This window comes from Nestor notabilis, unplaced genomic scaffold (assembly GCF_000696875.1).
Source record: "Nestor notabilis isolate BGI_N333 unplaced genomic scaffold, ASM69687v1 scaffold35160, whole genome shotgun sequence".
Lineage (NCBI taxonomy): Eukaryota > Metazoa > Chordata > Aves > Psittaciformes > Psittacidae > Nestor > Nestor notabilis.
Window position 1 is genome coordinate 984 of NW_009912151.1, and position 18,248 is coordinate 19,231.

At 41.2% G+C, this 18,248-nt stretch overlaps 2 protein-coding genes across 2 annotated transcripts; one reads left to right on the plus strand and one right to left on the minus strand.

Annotated features, from left to right (window-relative positions):
• Positions 1-2,374: 2,374 nt before the first annotated feature.
• FAM8A1 (family with sequence similarity 8, member A1) lies at positions 2,375-5,810 on the plus strand (the record flags this gene model as incomplete). The annotated part of the gene is made up of 4 exons (XM_010017927.1): positions 2,375-2,495; positions 4,554-4,677; positions 4,879-5,018; positions 5,350-5,810. Coding segments are annotated over 4 exons (530 nt in total), but the record flags the coding sequence as incomplete, so codon positions are not given.
• A 2,449-nt stretch (positions 5,811-8,259) lies between these two features.
• Positions 8,260-17,202, minus strand: NUP153 (nucleoporin 153kDa; the record flags this gene model as incomplete). The annotated part of the gene is made up of 6 exons (XM_010017940.1): positions 8,260-9,363; positions 9,821-9,980; positions 11,279-11,551; positions 13,518-13,886; positions 15,511-16,353; positions 16,999-17,202. Coding segments are annotated over 6 exons (1,934 nt in total), but the record flags the coding sequence as incomplete, so codon positions are not given.
• Between the last annotated feature and the right edge of the window lie 1,046 nt (positions 17,203-18,248).

The following is an 18,248-nucleotide window of genomic DNA, read 5'->3' on the forward strand; positions in this document are numbered from 1 at the left end:
TAATTTAGGGCATGAGTAGCACTGCACGCTGCTGAACATGGTTATTCTGGATGCTGAGTACTGTTGCAACACCTTCTTAAGGGAGCTCTGTAGGTGATACAGTGATACAATACAATTGTAAATAAATTGACGTGCCGGTGCTTTGGCTCCGGATTGCAGATGGATGTGTCTGGAACAGATAAAGCGATTACAGCTCCTTCTCTTCTGCTGCAGATTACTGCCTGCACAGCAGGCTCGGCAGGGCAGGTCACAGACCCGTGCCTACACCACTGCAGTTCACAGCCCCGTGTGCTTATGTAAGCTGGAATAGTGACAGCTTATGTTACTGTTGCAGGTTTTAAACTCGGATGTCAGAAAGTGGGTTCGGTAACTGCCTCTTCCAGTTTGATCTGCCAGCGGGTGCGTGTCAGAGCACCAGTATTAACAGCACTCTGGGCAGTAGCAGGTTTCTTGTGGACGTTGATTGTGATTTTAAGACGCTGCCTCCCTTTGCCCCTCCCTGCTTACTGCAGGAGATTATTGCTCTTCTGCTGGGAGCAGCAGGGCAAAAAGTGAGTCCAAGGCTCAGCTGCCCTGTGCTGACTGGTGCAAACCCGACTTTATTAGTAGCTTAATGTAAAATCTGAGACTTTGAGCAGAGATGGAAGCACGTAGCATTTGGCTGTCCCTGCCATACCAATAGTAACCCCTGGCAAAATAGTGGATTTCTGATACAAGGAACACCTCAAATCACTGCAGTGCAAATCTGCCAGAGTCTCAAGGGTTGGCAAGGATTCTTACTGTAGCGGAGTCCAACATAACTTGAATACTTCTTTTTCTTATCCCCACTGAACTTCTTCCTTATTCAGTCATTGGATCTAATATATTGACATGAAACTGTGCCACTAACTTCAACAAACTTGCTGCTTTTGACAGCACAAGAATGCTTTTATCTGGTGCTGTGTGCTCAAGCTGGAATGGGAAGACTGGTCCCTTCTGCTTTAGTTGAAGAGTCCTTAATTAGAATTTAACTGACAACTTGGACATACTTCAACAATGAGAATTGAATCCATTTTGGTATTACATATGTAACAGTTGTGCTACTTGGTAGTATTGATGCAGAGCTGTAAGTGAAAGAGGTATGAAACAAATAAATATGTGAAATATCTATTGATTTGGATATATAACAACCAAAGTATGTTAAATAAGAACTTACTCTTACCTAATTATGGCTTGATTATACTTACTCCATTTCAAAAGTGCCCTCAAGTGCCCTGGACTTTCAGCTTTGCTTGCATAGCTTGTGAGGCCACGACTGGCAGTATCAGTCTCAGTAGCTGCACTGTGGAGGCTTGTTCTTCTCAGCAGTTGCACTGTGGAGGCTTGTTCTAAGTGAAATTTGATGATGTTTTTTGAGATTGGAGGAAGGAACAATTTTGTTTCCTTCTTTCCTGTCCCTGTGTGTGTGGGTAGGCATTCTCAGAAACGCTAACAAACCCAGCCACTATTTTCCATAGGTTACATCTAGTAGTACTTGAGTATTCATTTCTAAATGAAGTTTTGATGTGGGTCCTTGCTGGTTTCATGCAAGAGTTATGTTTGTCCTTTGGGAAATAGATGAGTAGATGGATCCAGGAGAAGTTATTTTGCAGTGCTGTTCCTTGGAAACTTTCTAAGATCCTCTTTAAGGTTTTCTTCATTTTAATCACTTGAGACAGCATTAGCAACAAATGCTTGTAACTGTGACTTTGAGTCCATTTGCACTTGGCCAATGAACTAGAAGAAGTGTGTTCCATTTTCTGGCTCAGGGTAGGGCAGCATGTTGTGTTTTATTAGAATCAGTGGTGTGTAGGTATGTTTATGGCAACTATGACTAATATTTTCACCTGCTGCTGTTCCTGGGTCTGACTGTAGGCAGATTAGGCTGTTATGCTTTCAGAGAGCTGATACTTGGTACATATGGAAGCCTTGCTGCTGAGCGATAGAAAAGTTGTGGTACATCTAAGACCTAATTTTTCTTTTCTCTGAAATCTCGCATTTACTGAAATCCAATCTCTGTGAGGCTGAACTAAACAAAAGAACACGAAAGTTGACGCATAGTCAGTGTACTCCGGTTCTGTAGAGGGGGTGGGATTTTGCCTGTAGTCCTGATTATGAGGGGAGTCAGCACTCTGAAAGAGTTTCATTTGAGCAGGTTCTTATAACTTAATACAAACAATTCAGATCATTTGTTGTTCATGCACTTTTAGAAGTTTTCTTGAAAATGACGTGAACTGAGGTGAAGATCTTGATTATGTTCTTGCAGTGAGGGTGATGTGAAATGTTTTTTAGATGATTATGTTAACTTTATGTTAGTGCAGGAAAACGTGGGTAATGTTGACTGTTTCTGTTACAGGTCGGGAGTTCATCATCCCCTCGTTGGCACACAGGTTCATAGCAGAGATGGTGGATTTCTTTATTCTGTTCTTCATAAAAGCAACCATTGTTTTAAGTATTATGCACCTCAGTGGAATAAAGTAAGTTGAACAGTTTAAAGCTTTGCTGTATATAGCTTTAAGCTCTTCATGCTCTTTGGGGTGTCGTGTAGTGTGTATGGGGTGCTTATGCAATTGATGGCACTTAATAACTCTCAAAAGCTGAGGAAAAAGCACTACTGGGTTAGCCTCCTTTTAAATGCTTTGTGGTTTGGGGTCAGCTGATGGAAACAGAATTTGTAGAGGTGTCTTCACAGGCTCACAAGCTCCTTACCAAGGATAGTTCAGACTTACACTCTGACTTCTGTGGGGCAACAGCAAGATTTTTAAGATGTCCTTTGAAAGTGTCAAAGAAAAAACATAGACAAATACAAACTTAGCTTTGGGGTTTTTTTAACAGCCTTTAAAAATGGGATCTGGTTGGGATGGAGTTAATTTTCTTCATAGCATTTCCTGGGGTGCCATGTTTTAAATTGGGGACTAAAACAGTGCTAACTCACAACAAAGAAAAATTCAGATCCTGTGTGTCAGCTATGGGTGTACTTTTAAAACACAGCCTGAGTGCTTGGGATACTGCCGTGCTGCACTCCTGACTGGGCATAAGTTGAGGATCTTAAAGTACAATTGGGCACCGAGTGTATCGATTACATACTAGGCTGAAAGAGTCTTAATTTACATTTTTATACTCAGAGGTAAGCATTTACCTCAAAGGCTGTTTCTCTTTTATCTGCTGCTCTAACTGTAGGTATCTTATTTTGCACCTCATTTAGTTCCTCTGTTTTGGTGTAATCAAATATTTTGTTCTGATTAAGAGACAAGAGCTTAGTTTAGGCAGCAATTCCATTACTCTCAGTTCTGTTTAGTTACCAAAACCTCCAAGTCTAACCTGGCAGTTTACGTTTCCGTTTTGTTTTCAGTAGGCTTAGTTGTACAAAGTGGAATAGTGGAAAGATGGGGAATATGTGTTTCTGTAAAGTAGTGAAAGTAATGGAAAGAGCGGGAATCATCTTTAATTAAAATTACAGTGTATTCAATATTGCTACTTTTCCCAGAGCCAGATAACTTCAGAGAACCACTGTCTGTGTGTGTGTGTGTGTTTAGTTGGGTCTGTCTTGGCTTGTGAGATTTGGTGTGCTTGAGCTTAGACTGAGGAGTCATCCTGAAAAAAGAAGTCCTCACAGGCTCAAGATAGAGACTTCAGGCCAAGGTTGTGTTGAAGGGAAATGCAGGTTGTACTGCACTGTTGTCTTAATTCCGTATCTTTTTTGATCCATAAGTCTGAATAAAGAGGAAGGCAAGTAATACAAATCTAGATGGACTGTTTTGAAGTGGGACTCCGCATTTTCTGTGTGAGTAGCAATTCTCATGTAGGTGTGTGAGTGAAAAGTTCTTGCCTAAACACATGGCGCCAGTGTGTCCACTCTCTGTGTCAGATAAGAATGTTAATCTGCGGAGTTTATCTTGTGAAAATAAGGAATTGATTCAGATTTGATGCTTTGCATAGCTTTCTTTGGGTAAAGAACTGAAGATTTCAATTGCTTTAAATTAAAAACTTCCTCTTGTGTGCCGAGGTGCCCGCCTCTGGGAGAGTACAGTGAGCAATAGGCTGCTGAGAATGAGAAACACTGATCATGTGAGGGAGGATGGGTCTCCCTTGCTTGCTTAGGGAGACCTGCAACTTCTCCCTTTCCTTTATGGAGAAGAGTGCGGCCTTTTTCCTTAAGAGCTCCTGTAAGGGAGACTTGGCTGCCTTCCATTTATACTGAGTTAGATGAGCACACACTGAACCTCTCGTTTATCTCCCAAGAAGTGTGAGAGTTCCCAGAACAATTCTGCAGCTTGCTACCCAGGGACACCAGCGTGCAACAGTGGCAATGAAGAATGAGCTTTTCGTAATGGGATAGACCAACCAAACCAGGCAGCAGCAGCTCGGGAGGAGACATAGTGTTCTGAATTTTAATGGCTTGTTTAGCATCAGGCAGGCTAAGGAGCTTTTGTTCTTTACTAATACCAAAGCTGAAGCAGTGAGTTCCAGTATTAAAGAGGTACTGTTGGTACTGGGAGAAGGATGGTTTTAAAGTTTGGTCTTATTTTGTACAGGGACATCTCCAAATTTGCCATGCATTACATCATAGAAGAAATAGATGAAGATACATCCATGGAAGATTTGCAGAAGATGATGGTAGTAGCTCTCATCTACAGGTTATTAGTCTGCTTCTATGAGGTAACTACTCATGAACATTAACTTCTATAATTCAGAGTTGTCAGCTGTGAATAAATGTTTAAAAAAAAAAATCTATGCCCATTGGCCTATAAAGTTAATCCTCTTTACACTATTTCATATTATGTTGAAGCTTGAGACATTCCCATGGTTTTGAGGATAACCAAGTTTGCTAGACCAATCAAAATGACTTCTCTTTTCCAGATAATCTGTATTTGGGGAGCAGGTGGAGCAACCCCAGGGAAGTTCTTGCTTGGACTGCGCGTTGTGACATGTGATACATCTGTACTTATTGCACCCAGCCGTGTGCTTGTCATTCCATCTTCAAATGTCAGCATGACAACGTAAGTGCTCCTACCTCAGTCACATTCCTTTCAGGTTAATAGTGTGGGAAGTGTGTCATTTGGAAGGAAATGCACCATTTCTTTGGGGTTAGTTACTGCAAGAGCTATTGTTAGATTCTGTCATCTGAAAATAAGATAACAATTATTCAATCACATTAATATTTTTTCAGGTCAGGTGTTAAAATCTCTAAACTCTGGAGGGTTTTTTGGGTTTTTTTTCCTTATCTTTTTGTGCTGTGCAAAACTGAGACACCAGACTTGAAAGTAAACTAACTACTAATACAAGCAGAAAAGTGAAAATAAGGCACTGAATGTTTTATTCTCATTTCAGGTCCACAATACGAGCTTTGATCAAGAATTTTTCTATTGCTTCATTTTTCCCTGCATTCATTACACTGCTGTTTTTCCAGCATAACAGAACAGCCTATGATATTGTAGCAGGAACTATTGTGGTAAGACGAAATGGAGTCAGATGATACCAAACGATGAGTTTTCCAGACTGGTTTTGAACATCCCCTCCCACCCCAGTAAACTAAGACCTACCCCAAAACTGAAATCAAGGCATCTGTCAATCTTTTGACCAAATTAAATGGGAACTGATTCAGAAGCTAAAGAAAATGTTTTGCTCCGGTGTGATGCCAGCAGCTACCTTTAAAGTATTGGAGTTTTCATACACGCCAAAGAATTTTAGGAGAAACAATATGTATTCAATCTGGGAGTATTAACCTCTGACTGACGAGGAAGCAAGTGGCTGTATTAACTGCAGGAAGGAGCTGTTTGTTCATCGGCCTGTGGAAAGCAGATAACTAGAAATACTCCAACTTAACAGAAATCTTGCTCCTACAGTTTCGGATGTTGGCAGGTAACTAGAAATTCCAAGCAGTTGCCCAAGTCATACGATAAACTCTGAGGGGAAGAGTACTACAGTATTAGACAGCAAAACATACTAATTAAATTGCTGTGTGTGTAGAGAGAAATGAGTAGTGGTTGTCATGTCCCTCCTTATTGCATCACAGATCATATTCCCTCACCTCTTTTAAGTATTTCACCAGAACATTGATGTGAGAAGATTTTTGCATGATGTCTCAAGCATTGTCACTTATTTCACATGTCGAAGCTAATAAAGAGGTGAAATATGAGCTGCTTTTACTCTGGGAAGCATATGTTACACTGCAGTGTTAGTGAATCAGTGCGTGTAAATACTTTTGGAGCTATGTACAGATGATGCTAATGGAAGGTAACTCTGTTGCTTCTATTTGGAGTGAAAGCACTGGCCTATTTCTTGCGTATAATACCAAGCAAAACCACTGAGCCTGTTTCGGGAGCATGCAGAAAGCATTAACTGCAATGTGTTATGGGTGTAAATCTCTGGAAGTACATCTACTTGTTATTTTCACTTTTTAATTCTGGCTAATTGTTTGTATATTCAGAATAACTTAAACACTGAATAAAGAAGCCTAATATTTTGCATGGTTACGTAGCTTTGGTAATCTGTTTATTCTTATCAGTATCTTGGGAAAGGAATATAAGCAGTAATGTTAATGTGCTATAAAAACTTAAGTAAGAGTTTGGAATTCTTCTAGACCTTAGTTTTTGTGTGTTCTTCAGGCATAACTTGCCACTCAGTGGCTGAAGTTCTCGCTCTACTTTTTGTCTTTGGGCAGTGGTTGGTTGACAACAGAACTATTTGAGAGCTTCTCTCTTGTCTTCAGGTGAAATAACTTGATCAGCAACATATTAATGTTCTGCAGTGTTTTTAGTTGGATGAGTGGTGGTGTTCTGTGTATGAAGGTAATGTTCTGTGCATACATCTGACCTTCATTTACAGTAGTGGTTCAGGACCAGATCCACTGCTTAACAGTGGAACTTAATCAGGCACTATTTGTATCAAAATCTCTCATCAATTTGATGGTTACTGTTGGCCTCTTAAACGTACCATGAGCATCGGAGCAATGTTACTGACCTACATCACCGAGATAAAAAAATCTAAGTAATAAATGGCAACAAGCAGGCATGATCAAGCACCCTGCTGGAGTGGCTGGACCACCCAAGGTGATGATGTTTAGCTGAAACACAACTTCAATACCACCACTCAGGTGTTCTCTCAAAGAATTGCACCACTGACTTAAGCACTGATGTGACAAGTCCAGGCATGGCAATGGCCTCACAGCAGCTGAAGCTGTCAGAACACAGTGAAGTCCCCTCTAGGGTGAGATTTGCCTATTTACAATTCCAGGATGAATACTGGAACTGTTGTTCTGTTTACCATAGCAGTGCCCTAGAAATCAGGATTCAAGACAGGGGGGAGGAAGGGGAAAAAGGAACACTGGTGGCTAAAAACTTCACTGTTCCCAATTCAGGTATAAGGGGACATTTCTCTTACCCTGCAGGAAAGTAGCGCCCCCCCCTTCCACAGCAGGTAATGAAAAACTGGGAGAGCTTGCCCATGGAAATCCGTACACATTATGCTGTTGTAAATGCTTCACAGGTTGTGCTGAAAATGCAACTTTTTTCTGGTTGTAGGACAAGTCCTTGGCAGGTGATAGAGCTAAGGAAAGAAACAAACTTGGACATCCAGAAATACGTAATTGCTCACACTCCAGCTACAGCAGCAGGATGTGAGTGCCTCAGCAGCAGCTCATGGGTCTGGTTGCCAAATATTTTCTATTATTTCTAGATGTAGTGTTTGGAGCTCTACACATGAAAACAGAACTCGATGACTCTTGTCAGGTCTAGTTTGTGATTAGAAAAGTATCTCATTTTGTAACACTGGCACCTGTACCTGTAGAGTGCTAAGCAGCAAGGGGCAGAAGTGCCAGCAAAACCCCAGCCATGCCTCAGAAAGCACTGAAGCCTGATGTAGTTATTATGCAGGTCCTTTCTGTTCTAGCTGTAGCAAGGAAGCTGTTCTCAGCCATAAACCAAATGCTGTGGCTTAATACAAGAAGTTCAACTGTGGAAACCCCCTAATTACTCATTGACAATTGGGCGTCTTTTTCCTTCTTCAATTAGAATGGTGGGGAATGTTGGTAACATTCACTTCTTAAAAGCTGACAAGCTTGGAGCCAACAATAAAACTCCTTCCAAACAGGAAACCTCCAACTAATTTAAGATCCCTTAAAATCAGTTTCACTGTCAAAAAGCAGAGGTTGGAGAAAGCATGTGCCATTGCTTAGGTGGAACCGGAGACAGTTACAGCTGCAGCTGCTGTTAGAGAGTTAAAAACTGCCAGACAATATTTCATAGTTTTTATTGATGGCATTTATCCCATGGTTTAACATGTTAATTATACTGTAATAAACATGGCTTTAATATTAAACTTTTCCTTATTATCCAAAGTCACCACAGTCCATTTCAGTAAATATAAAAATATATACTTAATACTTTGTACAATACTGGTTTTTGGTCCAAACAAAAATGGATCAGAAAAGCCAATAAACTTACTTTAAGAATTCCCAATTTTAAAGATTTTCTAAATGGATTTAGGCAACTTTGAATAATGGGATTTACATAAAATCTGAGACAATACTAAACAAAAATGGCCGTAACACACAAAATTAAAATTTCCATTTCACAGATCTGTTATGCCAAAAAAGTACATAGAGAAACAAAATTGTATTTACACATGTTTCATAATAAAATAACAAAGGCGAGACAGGTGATAAAGGGCTGTAAGAATGAAAATATAGAAATAGCATATAATTATTAAATGAAGAACTACAGATCTAACAAGTCCTTAGCATGGATCATCCTTTAATCAGTCTTCCTCTATCAGAAAATTTTAGTGCACAATACACCCAAACTCACTCACTTCACACATACACCGGCACAAACTCAGCATAGAAATCATTCGTTATCAACATTCTCTACTCTATACAGCATCCCTCGCTGATATAATTACAATGTCGAGGCGTCAGTAAACGCAGATGAGCGCACATAGTGGTGCAGATGAAGAGGTATTGTACAAGCCATTCACTGTGCAGGCTCTACTCACGGCTACAGCCAGACCATGCCGAGTCAGTGAAAGAAGGAACTTGCTGGAGTCTAAAATAGTTTTGCTCGAGAACGGCCCCGTTGCCAACTCTATTCGTTACCAAAAAAAAAACCTAACTGGGGAGAGGGGAGGGAAGGAAAGGGCAGCAGAGTTCTATATTCCTCTAGGCAGATCTGTCTTCAGCTAACCCAGCATGAGGTACGATCCCAAAAACTGAACAATGCAGGGTAGTAGCTGCTTCGGAACTTGCTTTACCAATCGGGCGGTTATTTTCTACGTCTAACTGCAGTCTTTATCTTCCGACCAGACACTGAAGATCCAGAGGCAGAGAAAATGTTTTTCCCGTTAGTCCTATCAAAAGAAATTAGTAGTTCAGAGTTTAGGACAGTGTAGCTGAAAACTCAGTAGCAGCACTGAGCAGATATTCCAGAACAACCGTTTCATAGTCTTGTCTCCCTTGTTAGCAGCTGGCAACAAATGGCTTATGATGAACAGGAGGAAGAGGGTTCCAGAAACCAAAGCCAATTAAATCTCTTATTCAGAAGGTAAGTAGCAGCGTAAGGGCTAGATACAGACTTTCCCTTTCAACAAGACAGTTACACATATGTTGCGCGTGTGTGATATTCCTGACTCTTTTCAAGATAGCGCTGCTCAGTGAGCCGGTCAGGCTACTACAAGGAAGGATGCCCAAGCTTGGTCTCAGACTCCAGGGTTCATCTGAACACCTCATGATCTACAGCAGCAGGGGCTGAACGCTGGCCACCACTATTACCCGAAGCTCAAGTGAAATTGTGATATGGTCTCTTACCCCACTGTAAAAGCTGGAGGCTGGCTGAACGAAAATCCTGACGAGCCGGAAGGCTGTGCCGGTGCTGCTGGTGCAGGAGGATTCGCACCAAAAGTAAATACTCCTGGGTTATTTGGGAAGTTGAAATTAGAAGTATTACTTCCAAACTGGAATACAGGACCTGGGAAGATGGGGTGGAAACAGAAGGGAGAAAGAAAGTTGAAATGGGAGTTCATCCTTTCCAGCAAAATCCACACATTCGTCCCACTATCTCGAATCAGTATTTTCTACAGGTCGCTCCCGATGACAAAGCTGGGGCAGGGGGTGCCCCAGAAGTGCCCCATCACTACAGGAACAGCACATGGAAGAATTCATCCATTTTAATGGAGAATCGTAAAGCGATTCTTCGAGTAACGCTGCTGGCGCACTGATTGTTTGCTGCCTTCTGTACAACCATTTCTTTTAGACCTGTGCATATTGAAGCTTATTCATGAAGTCTTAAATTATAGCATGGAATTGTCTAGATTTATATTTACGTAAACTTTCCTGCATTCATGCAGTCTGTGCTGGGACTCCCCTTCCTTTAATGTGCTAACACTGCAGCTCATCTTAAAAAATACCCGTAAAGTTCCTACCATCAAAGTAACTGATAAGCAACACAAGAGAATCCCGGGAGATTTTTATCTTTCAACTGCTCCCCGATTAAGGGAAGACCGGCTGAGTGATATGGTGTGCCAACTAATGTTCTCGTTAGTACAACAGAATCACTTCCTTATAATGGAGGCCATTTTGTAAAACTTCTGAAAGGGGAAAAAAAGGAGGCTTTTCCTTTCAAGTTTTTGACATGACAGTATCAAATACATACACTCTGGCAGTGGGTTTTTCTTTTTGAAAAATTACTAGTGTGGAACAGGGCTTTCTTAAATTACAAGGATCACTCTGCCCCATTCCCAAAAAAGAACTTTATTTAAAGTCTTAACCTGTAAGTGCTTAAAAATGATCCCAACCATATCCTTACACAACAAAGCCCCAATCCAAATAAATTGTGAAAGTCTGTTAATGAAGTCTAACTAAGAACTACTTTAACAAATCCAAACCCAGTAATTTTGTGGTGCATCTGCCAATCTTAGCAGTGAATACTCCATGGCTCTCAACACTTCCTTTTAATCACTAGATTTCTCAGGGAAACAAACCCCTGTATTTAATGGTTGAGCTGTGACCTCTGTGTCTGCTAAGTTTCTTGTGGGGAAGGCTTCCTGTGGAGCTGGCCTGCCTATGGCACATCCTGCACAGCCACGAGTGAGTCACAAATGACTTAACTCTGCACCCATTATTTTTGCAGAGGGTAATTCTTACACTTAAGTACATGCGCAAGGCAGAAGTCTTCTTTCTCCATATAATTTAAGGTGCTCTTCATGAAAAATCAAATAAAATACAGCATCTTTGAGACCAGAAGGGAAGAGGGTGGTTGGCACTCACCAGCACTGGGGGTACCAGAGCCAAACCCCGGCTGCTGCGCCACTTGCTGTCCGAACACAGAGGGCTGAGTGCTGCTCGTCACGGAGCCGAAGGCAGGAGGAGCAGGCTGAGCGCCAGCTGAAAACAACGTTGTCGACAGGGATCCAAAACTTGGAGCGCTTGGCTGGCCGGACCCTTGGCTCTGGCCAAACGCTGGTGGCTGACTGGTGCCAAATGCTGGGCCAGCAGCCGGCGCTGGAGGCCCAGAGCCAAACAGAAACGAAGCAGATGACCCTGGGGGAACAGAAGAGGAACGTCAGTCAGTATGTGCTTTTATTTTCTCCCCCAAGAATGAATCTAAAATCAAAGGTTCTAAGACCCCATGGTCTGGTAACTGAGCACTCATCTGAATTTCAAACTAATTGTGTGAGTATATAAAACAAATACTGCCTCAACCACCACAGGAATCAAACCTCTTTTGTAAGTAACATGAGAAGAAACACCATGTTTACGAGAGTCAGACATAATCAAATCTCAAACACACAGGCTGTCTCCCCTCAGATTACTGTGTTAACATTCATGTTCTGGAAATAGATTCCTACAGATAGTACATTTTAATTTGTATTTACTAAAAGCTGTTTATATCACACACAAAGAATATTCATTCAAATCGTATTTTTCAAACATGTAAAATACAGCTCCTGATTTACCAGGATCAGGACATCAATCTTTCTTGTCAGCAACTGCACCCATCCCTGGCCAAATGTTTATCATTATCAACTTTGAAGGCTAAATCAAGTTTGCAGTGATCTCTCTGTACTTAAAACCTTGGTCTAGCAGAGTAATTCCCTATGTAAAATCAACAACCAGCTCATTTGTTTAGCTGCTTCTGTTCTGCATGGCCGGCAGAAATCACGAAACGAAAATACACGACTGAACAGTGACTGTGAATGTACACAGCAGATCTGCGATGCAGAAGGGACATTTTAAACAGCACATTGATGCAATTTAAGCAGCCTTCGTGCAACAGAAAATACCCTCTATTGCACCTGATCTTGGAATGGCTGACTGCTTTTCTTCCCAAGAAGATGGACAGATAGGCTGGAGAGAGACTCTTCATCAGGGACTGTAGTGATAGGGCAAGGGGCAAACTTGAACAGGGGAGATTTAGGTTAGATATAAGGAATAAGTTTTTTACTGTGAGAGGCTGCCCGGAGAAGCTGTGACTGCCCCATCCCTGGCAGTGTTCAAGGCCAGGTTGGACGGGGCTTGGAGCAACCTGGTCAAGGTTAATGTGTCCCTGCCCAAGGCAGGGGGGTTGGAACTGGATGATCGTAAGGTCCTTTCCAACCCAAACCATCCTGTGATTCTATGAAAAGTTAATATAGGGTTCTGCATAAAAAAAATAAATATCCTTTGTGAAGATGTCTGGAATGCAGTGTCACCTACTGAAAGTTACTGATTTGTAAGCAGGTTAAATTGATCTGCTGGGTATTATAACTTAGGACTGTTTTCTCTCTGTTCTGATATACAAAAAAACATGCAAATTTAATTTCTGTGAATTACAAGGTTAAGCAATCAGATCAAACTAGATGAAGTCTCTTCTTCACAGGTTCAATCTTATTTGCCACATACAGCTAGGCTAGCAGGAAGGAACACGAGCAGATGATTTAGTCTTGCGTCATACTGCTAAATTCATGCAGTGGGGCAACGAACACAAAACGTGAAGAAACTTCACAGATTCTCATCTGCCTTCTCTGAATTACTACAAAATTAACAAGTGCTGGCCATAAAGCATATTGGAAATCAATCCTTCAGCAGCAGCAACTGCATATTGTGGTAATGTGTTTACGTATACTTGTGAAAGAAGGATTTTGCCAATAGTGACGTTATTTACAACAGTTGAGAGGTTTAGGTATGGAAGAGAAACCGGGGAAGTTGTAATTCATTGACTTCTAACTGTAAGCACTGGACTGACAGTGAAATGAAAGAAACTATCATTCTTATGGTGAAAAGTTGCTACACAAATTGAAATCCAGTAAAGGGTTGTCCTTTGCTGCCAGTTCATTCCTAAACTGTATTCCACAGACTGTGAAAAACTGAGCCCCAATTTATATTGTTGAATGCAAATACTCAGTATTTTTCTCTACTCCCATACATCTGGCCTACACATTCTCCAAAGTAAAATATTAGTGAAACAGTATTTCCTTGGTCCACTATGTTATGGCAAAAATGAGAAGAGCATCTATATAAAACATACCTGTAGAACTCGATGTGGTTGTGGCTCCGAAGGTGAAGCCTGAATTTGCTGCATTGGTACTGGTGGCTCCTGAGCCAAACAGAAATGAAGTAAGACCTGTGCCAGTGCTGGAAGATGTAGTTGCTGGTTTGTTTTCTTGAGAGAAGCCAAACGACTGAGAGGCTGCAGATTCTGAAGAATTGCCAAAAACAGAGCTGCTCACAGTGTTGCTGGGTTGTCCAAACACGAAGGGAGCGGGAACTGGCTGAGGATTCGAGGAGGAGATGGCGCTGCCAAACACATTGCTGCTACTGGCTGAAGTGGTGGGTACGACTGTGCTGGAGGAACTAGAGCTCAAGAAGCTGAAGGATGGCTTTGCTGCTCCTTGATCTGAAAAGAGGAACAATACATAAACCACCACAGAAATGCCAAATGAAGTACAGCAAACAGACTCCTGTTTCAGTCACTGTACAAGAGCAATCCTGAACTACTGTCTTAGCTATTGCTGCTTACGTAAGTTCCAGATTTAATGTGCTGATTGCTGCCATCCACAATTAAAAGAATGAAAGAATTGTGAAGAACAAGGACTCCACTGTAGTCTAGGCTTCACTGGTTACAAACACTAAGCATGGGCTGTCATTACCTGAACCAGTCAGTATTAACCAGTACTTCTGAACTCTTCAAGCACGAATATTTCAGATGTTCTTAGAGCATCATCATCAATCCCCTGTAACAGTTTTATGGCTTTGCTCAATGGAGTATTGAAAAACACAGTGATACAGTTTCATTTGTAGTTTGTTTGAAAATACAGCCCTGTGCCTACAGGTTTAAGCCAGGCAAAGCTTCCCATCCTCCAGCCTAGATTGTACTTCAGCACCTGCAAGACCTGCTTTTAGGAGCAACAGAGAACAACCCACCATGAAGACCGTTGTTATGAAGTACTGAGTGCAGTTTTACACACTTAAAATAGAGCTGCCTTTTAAAAAGCTAGTCATTCTTCAGCTTCCCCTAAGCTACTGGTCCCATTCACATTATTAATTTGTGATCTTGTTTTCAGTTTCCCACTATCTTTTTTTCCCCAACAGTTATGGCCCCTTTTCATCTATGCCATTTTCAAGGGACTATCCCATTCTTAAGAATCCTTGTTAAAACTGCCTTTTTGCACAAGGTGCTTCATCTAATTTCCACACCTAAACCAAACTCCAGAACTCGACCTGGCAGGAAAAAAAACCCAATCCAAATCACACACCACCACCTCCCCTCCACAAAGCCCACAGTCCACAAATCACTGTAGGAATACTGTGACTAAAATCAGCATAACCTTACGTATTGCTTTTATTCGGGGTTACTTACTGATATCCCTTTCTGTATCACTTTAGAAATAAGAAACTAATTCTGTTCTCTGAAACACAGTTGCCAACTCATGCAAATGGAATTTAACAACCAGAATTTTTCCACACAGTTGATCATCACTGAAGAACTTTAATCCACCACTGCAGACTTTCAGCAAATTAAAGGAGTACAAAACTGTGTAATATCTATGAAGCGACCTTTATACCTCTGTAGCAGTACAGAAACTGCAGTATACCCTGTAGCATAGCTGCAAGTATATGGGAGTAAGATATTCCCTCTCTCATTCCTTTTCACTATGAAAACCAACACTAGTATGAGGCCTCCATACTGCACCATTCTGTACATTTTATCACCAGCTGAGTGAATACTACAGAGACAATACAACTTCTGTGCTCATACAAGAAGTGATGCAGGTTCCTTAAATTGTGGCAATTTTTTTGTCTAAACCTAGCATTAAAACTCACTGAAGTCTAAAAAGGAATTGCTACATATTGTCTACACATCAACAACCAGAACTAAAGACAGGCTGCAGGTACCATAAGCCTTCTCTAAAGCTCTAATACATGATATATATCAAGTCCCATAGATTTTGTCCAGTATGGCCTCAGAGGAATTGTTTGATGAACAGCAGACAAGCAAAGTCAAAAGATGTTCTACTTACCTGAAGTACTGGTTTGTGCCCCAAATGCAAAAGATGGCTTTGCCTGCTCACTTTCCTTCTCCGATGGTTTAACAAAACTAAAATTGAATATAGGTTTTGCTGTGCTCTCCTCTTTGGTATGCTCAGCCGTGCCAGCTGAAAAGATAGGTTGTGTCTTTAACTCTTCATTGTCAGCTTTCTTTCCAAATGCTAATGGAGCGGCAGGAGTGAGAGAGTCCTGTTTCTCTTCTGTCCTTCCCAAAACAAACTGTGAGGCAGGTGCAGACTCCCCACTGCCAAAAGAGAATCCTCCCTTCGTCGGAAGTGTTTCATCTTTTTTTTCATCTGACTTCTTAAATGCAAAAGCAGGTGAAGCTACCTCCTTTTCTGCCACAGTTCCAAAAGCGAAGCCACCAACCCCGGTTTTATTCTCATTGGTAGCTATGGAAGAAGTAGAACTTGTGCCAAAACCAAAGCCTCCCAACACTGGTTCCTCTTTCTTTTCCTGCTGTCCCAGGCTCGCTGTCCCAAACTGAAATGTTGAAGGAGCCTGGCTGCTTGTAGATGGAAGTCCAAAAGTAAAACTGTTACTTTTATTTTCTTTTTTACTGTCTTCTGATTTAGAGTCTGAGGAAGAAACTCCAAATTTGAAGCCCCCTGAACCAGTAGGAAACTTAAATCCCCCAGTCATAGTGTTGGAGGATGCAGATTCAGATGCAATGCCGAACTTGAAGCTCCCTTGTTCTCCAAACTTAAAATTTCCTGTGCTACTTATTGTATGAGAAGATTCAGAGGAGGATGACGGGACACCGAATGTAAATGATGGCACTGGAGCATTTGTGGACACAGCAGCAGTACCAAAGCCTGCAGAAATATGCAATAATGTCAAGTTTGCAATATAAGATATAATACACGCAGGCTTTAGCTACATGGCTTGGAACATAGTCCTGAACTTCTCAGGGTCAAAACTGTTTAAAAATCCCAAACAAAACCAACCAAATAAACTCCCCAAACACAAAACAAATAAAACTCCACACTTCCACTCTACACACACCTTCTCGCAATGGCAGTCCTCTGTCCACCACCTGGCTGTGAAAAGTATGCTGCTAAATTCTTTGAAAGATCATGCTTTTAGCCTAAACTCCAAATGAACAACACATAAGGCTTGCATAGAACAACTATGTCATTAATACAGCCTTTTCTCTAAAAAGTATCATCTTTTTCTGGCAAAGGGTGGAAACACAGGCACATTACCTGACTTAAGCAATATCCTAGACAAAAAATGAAATTTTGCTGTACCTCAAAGGAGAAATAATTGCACTTAAACCAACCCACACAAAAAAAAAACCCACCAACAAAACCACCCAAAAAACAACCCACGAAAAAACCCAAAACCAACCGCCACACATACACACAAAAAAACCCCCAAAACAAACCCAGAAAACCTAAAGAAAAAAATAAACAGCAGAATGTGCCTTTCTAAAATTTATTTATTTCATTAAGTATTACCTTTGAGTTCTACTTTGGTGCCTGGCTTTGCACTTTCACAAGCTACACATTTTGTGGCTTCTGCTGTGTTTTGGACCAAGCAGACCTCACAATCCCAGCTTCCTTCAGGCTTCTTGAACTTGTCTAAATCCAGAAATCCTCCAGATCCCCCAGAAGCAGCAGAAAATGCAGGAACACTGCTACTGGTCACAGGCACTGAACTCCCTGAGAAATAAGCAAGATAGTTAGTAATGGTGCTTACATGGTAAAAGTGAACAGGAACTTTCAAAGAAACTCTTAAATGCCCACTAAACTACAAAGTGGACAAGCACAGCAGTAAACCACCACCAGACTACAAGTTCATTTCAGTCAGACTCGATCAGAGAACATAAACAGTAGAAACACCTAGATTCTTTTTCATAATCTATATATGATTTTAAGCACAAATTTAACCAATGGTATTTAAACACCAACTGCAGTTCATACAACAACACAGCCTGTTTCAGATGTAAATTAAAAGGTACTGTATTCAACTAAAACTACTGAAAGAACTTCTGGTGGCATAAATAACCTGTAGTGGAAGTCAGCAATCACTCAAGTTAATGATCACTGTCAAGTGATGCAAAGCTGAGAATTTACCAGAATGATTCATCACCAAATCTCAGAAACAGATACGTTCAAAACTACACTGTGACAAAAAAAAACCCCTCAAAACAAAAGCAAGAGGAACTCAAGGCTTCCAAACCCACAATTCTGTGCTCACTACACAAGCTACATTGTGTTAAACACCAACAGAAACCTCCATATAGAGGCCTGAAACACACCACTTGTCATCTGATTTTTTTCCCCTGTAAAGGAAGAGATGTCGCTTGATGCTGCAGCCCAGCAGAAAACTTCAGCTCCGTAAGTGTGAGGAGTGAAATGGACATCCAGAAGGCACAAAAGCATCACATAATTGTCATGGTCACCTACAGTTTTAAACGACTGAGGGTGGCGTTTAAGAGAGAGGCAGAAGATGTCTCAAATTCAAAACAGTAAAGACAGGAACTGGTCTTCTCTTCCACAGCAGATCCAGAGAATTTTTATCCTTTCATTTCACTTGCCTCACTCATTTCCTTGACAGATGTAGAACTGTGCAATTTTCTGCACCATGATGGTCATGGTAAACCCTCCCATCTCCAAAATTTCTCCTTGCAATGGCTAGAGTCTTAGGCAGAGTGCCTGCTGATCACTCTGAGGCTGGAAGTCCATGAGAATAAGCTCCCTCTGAA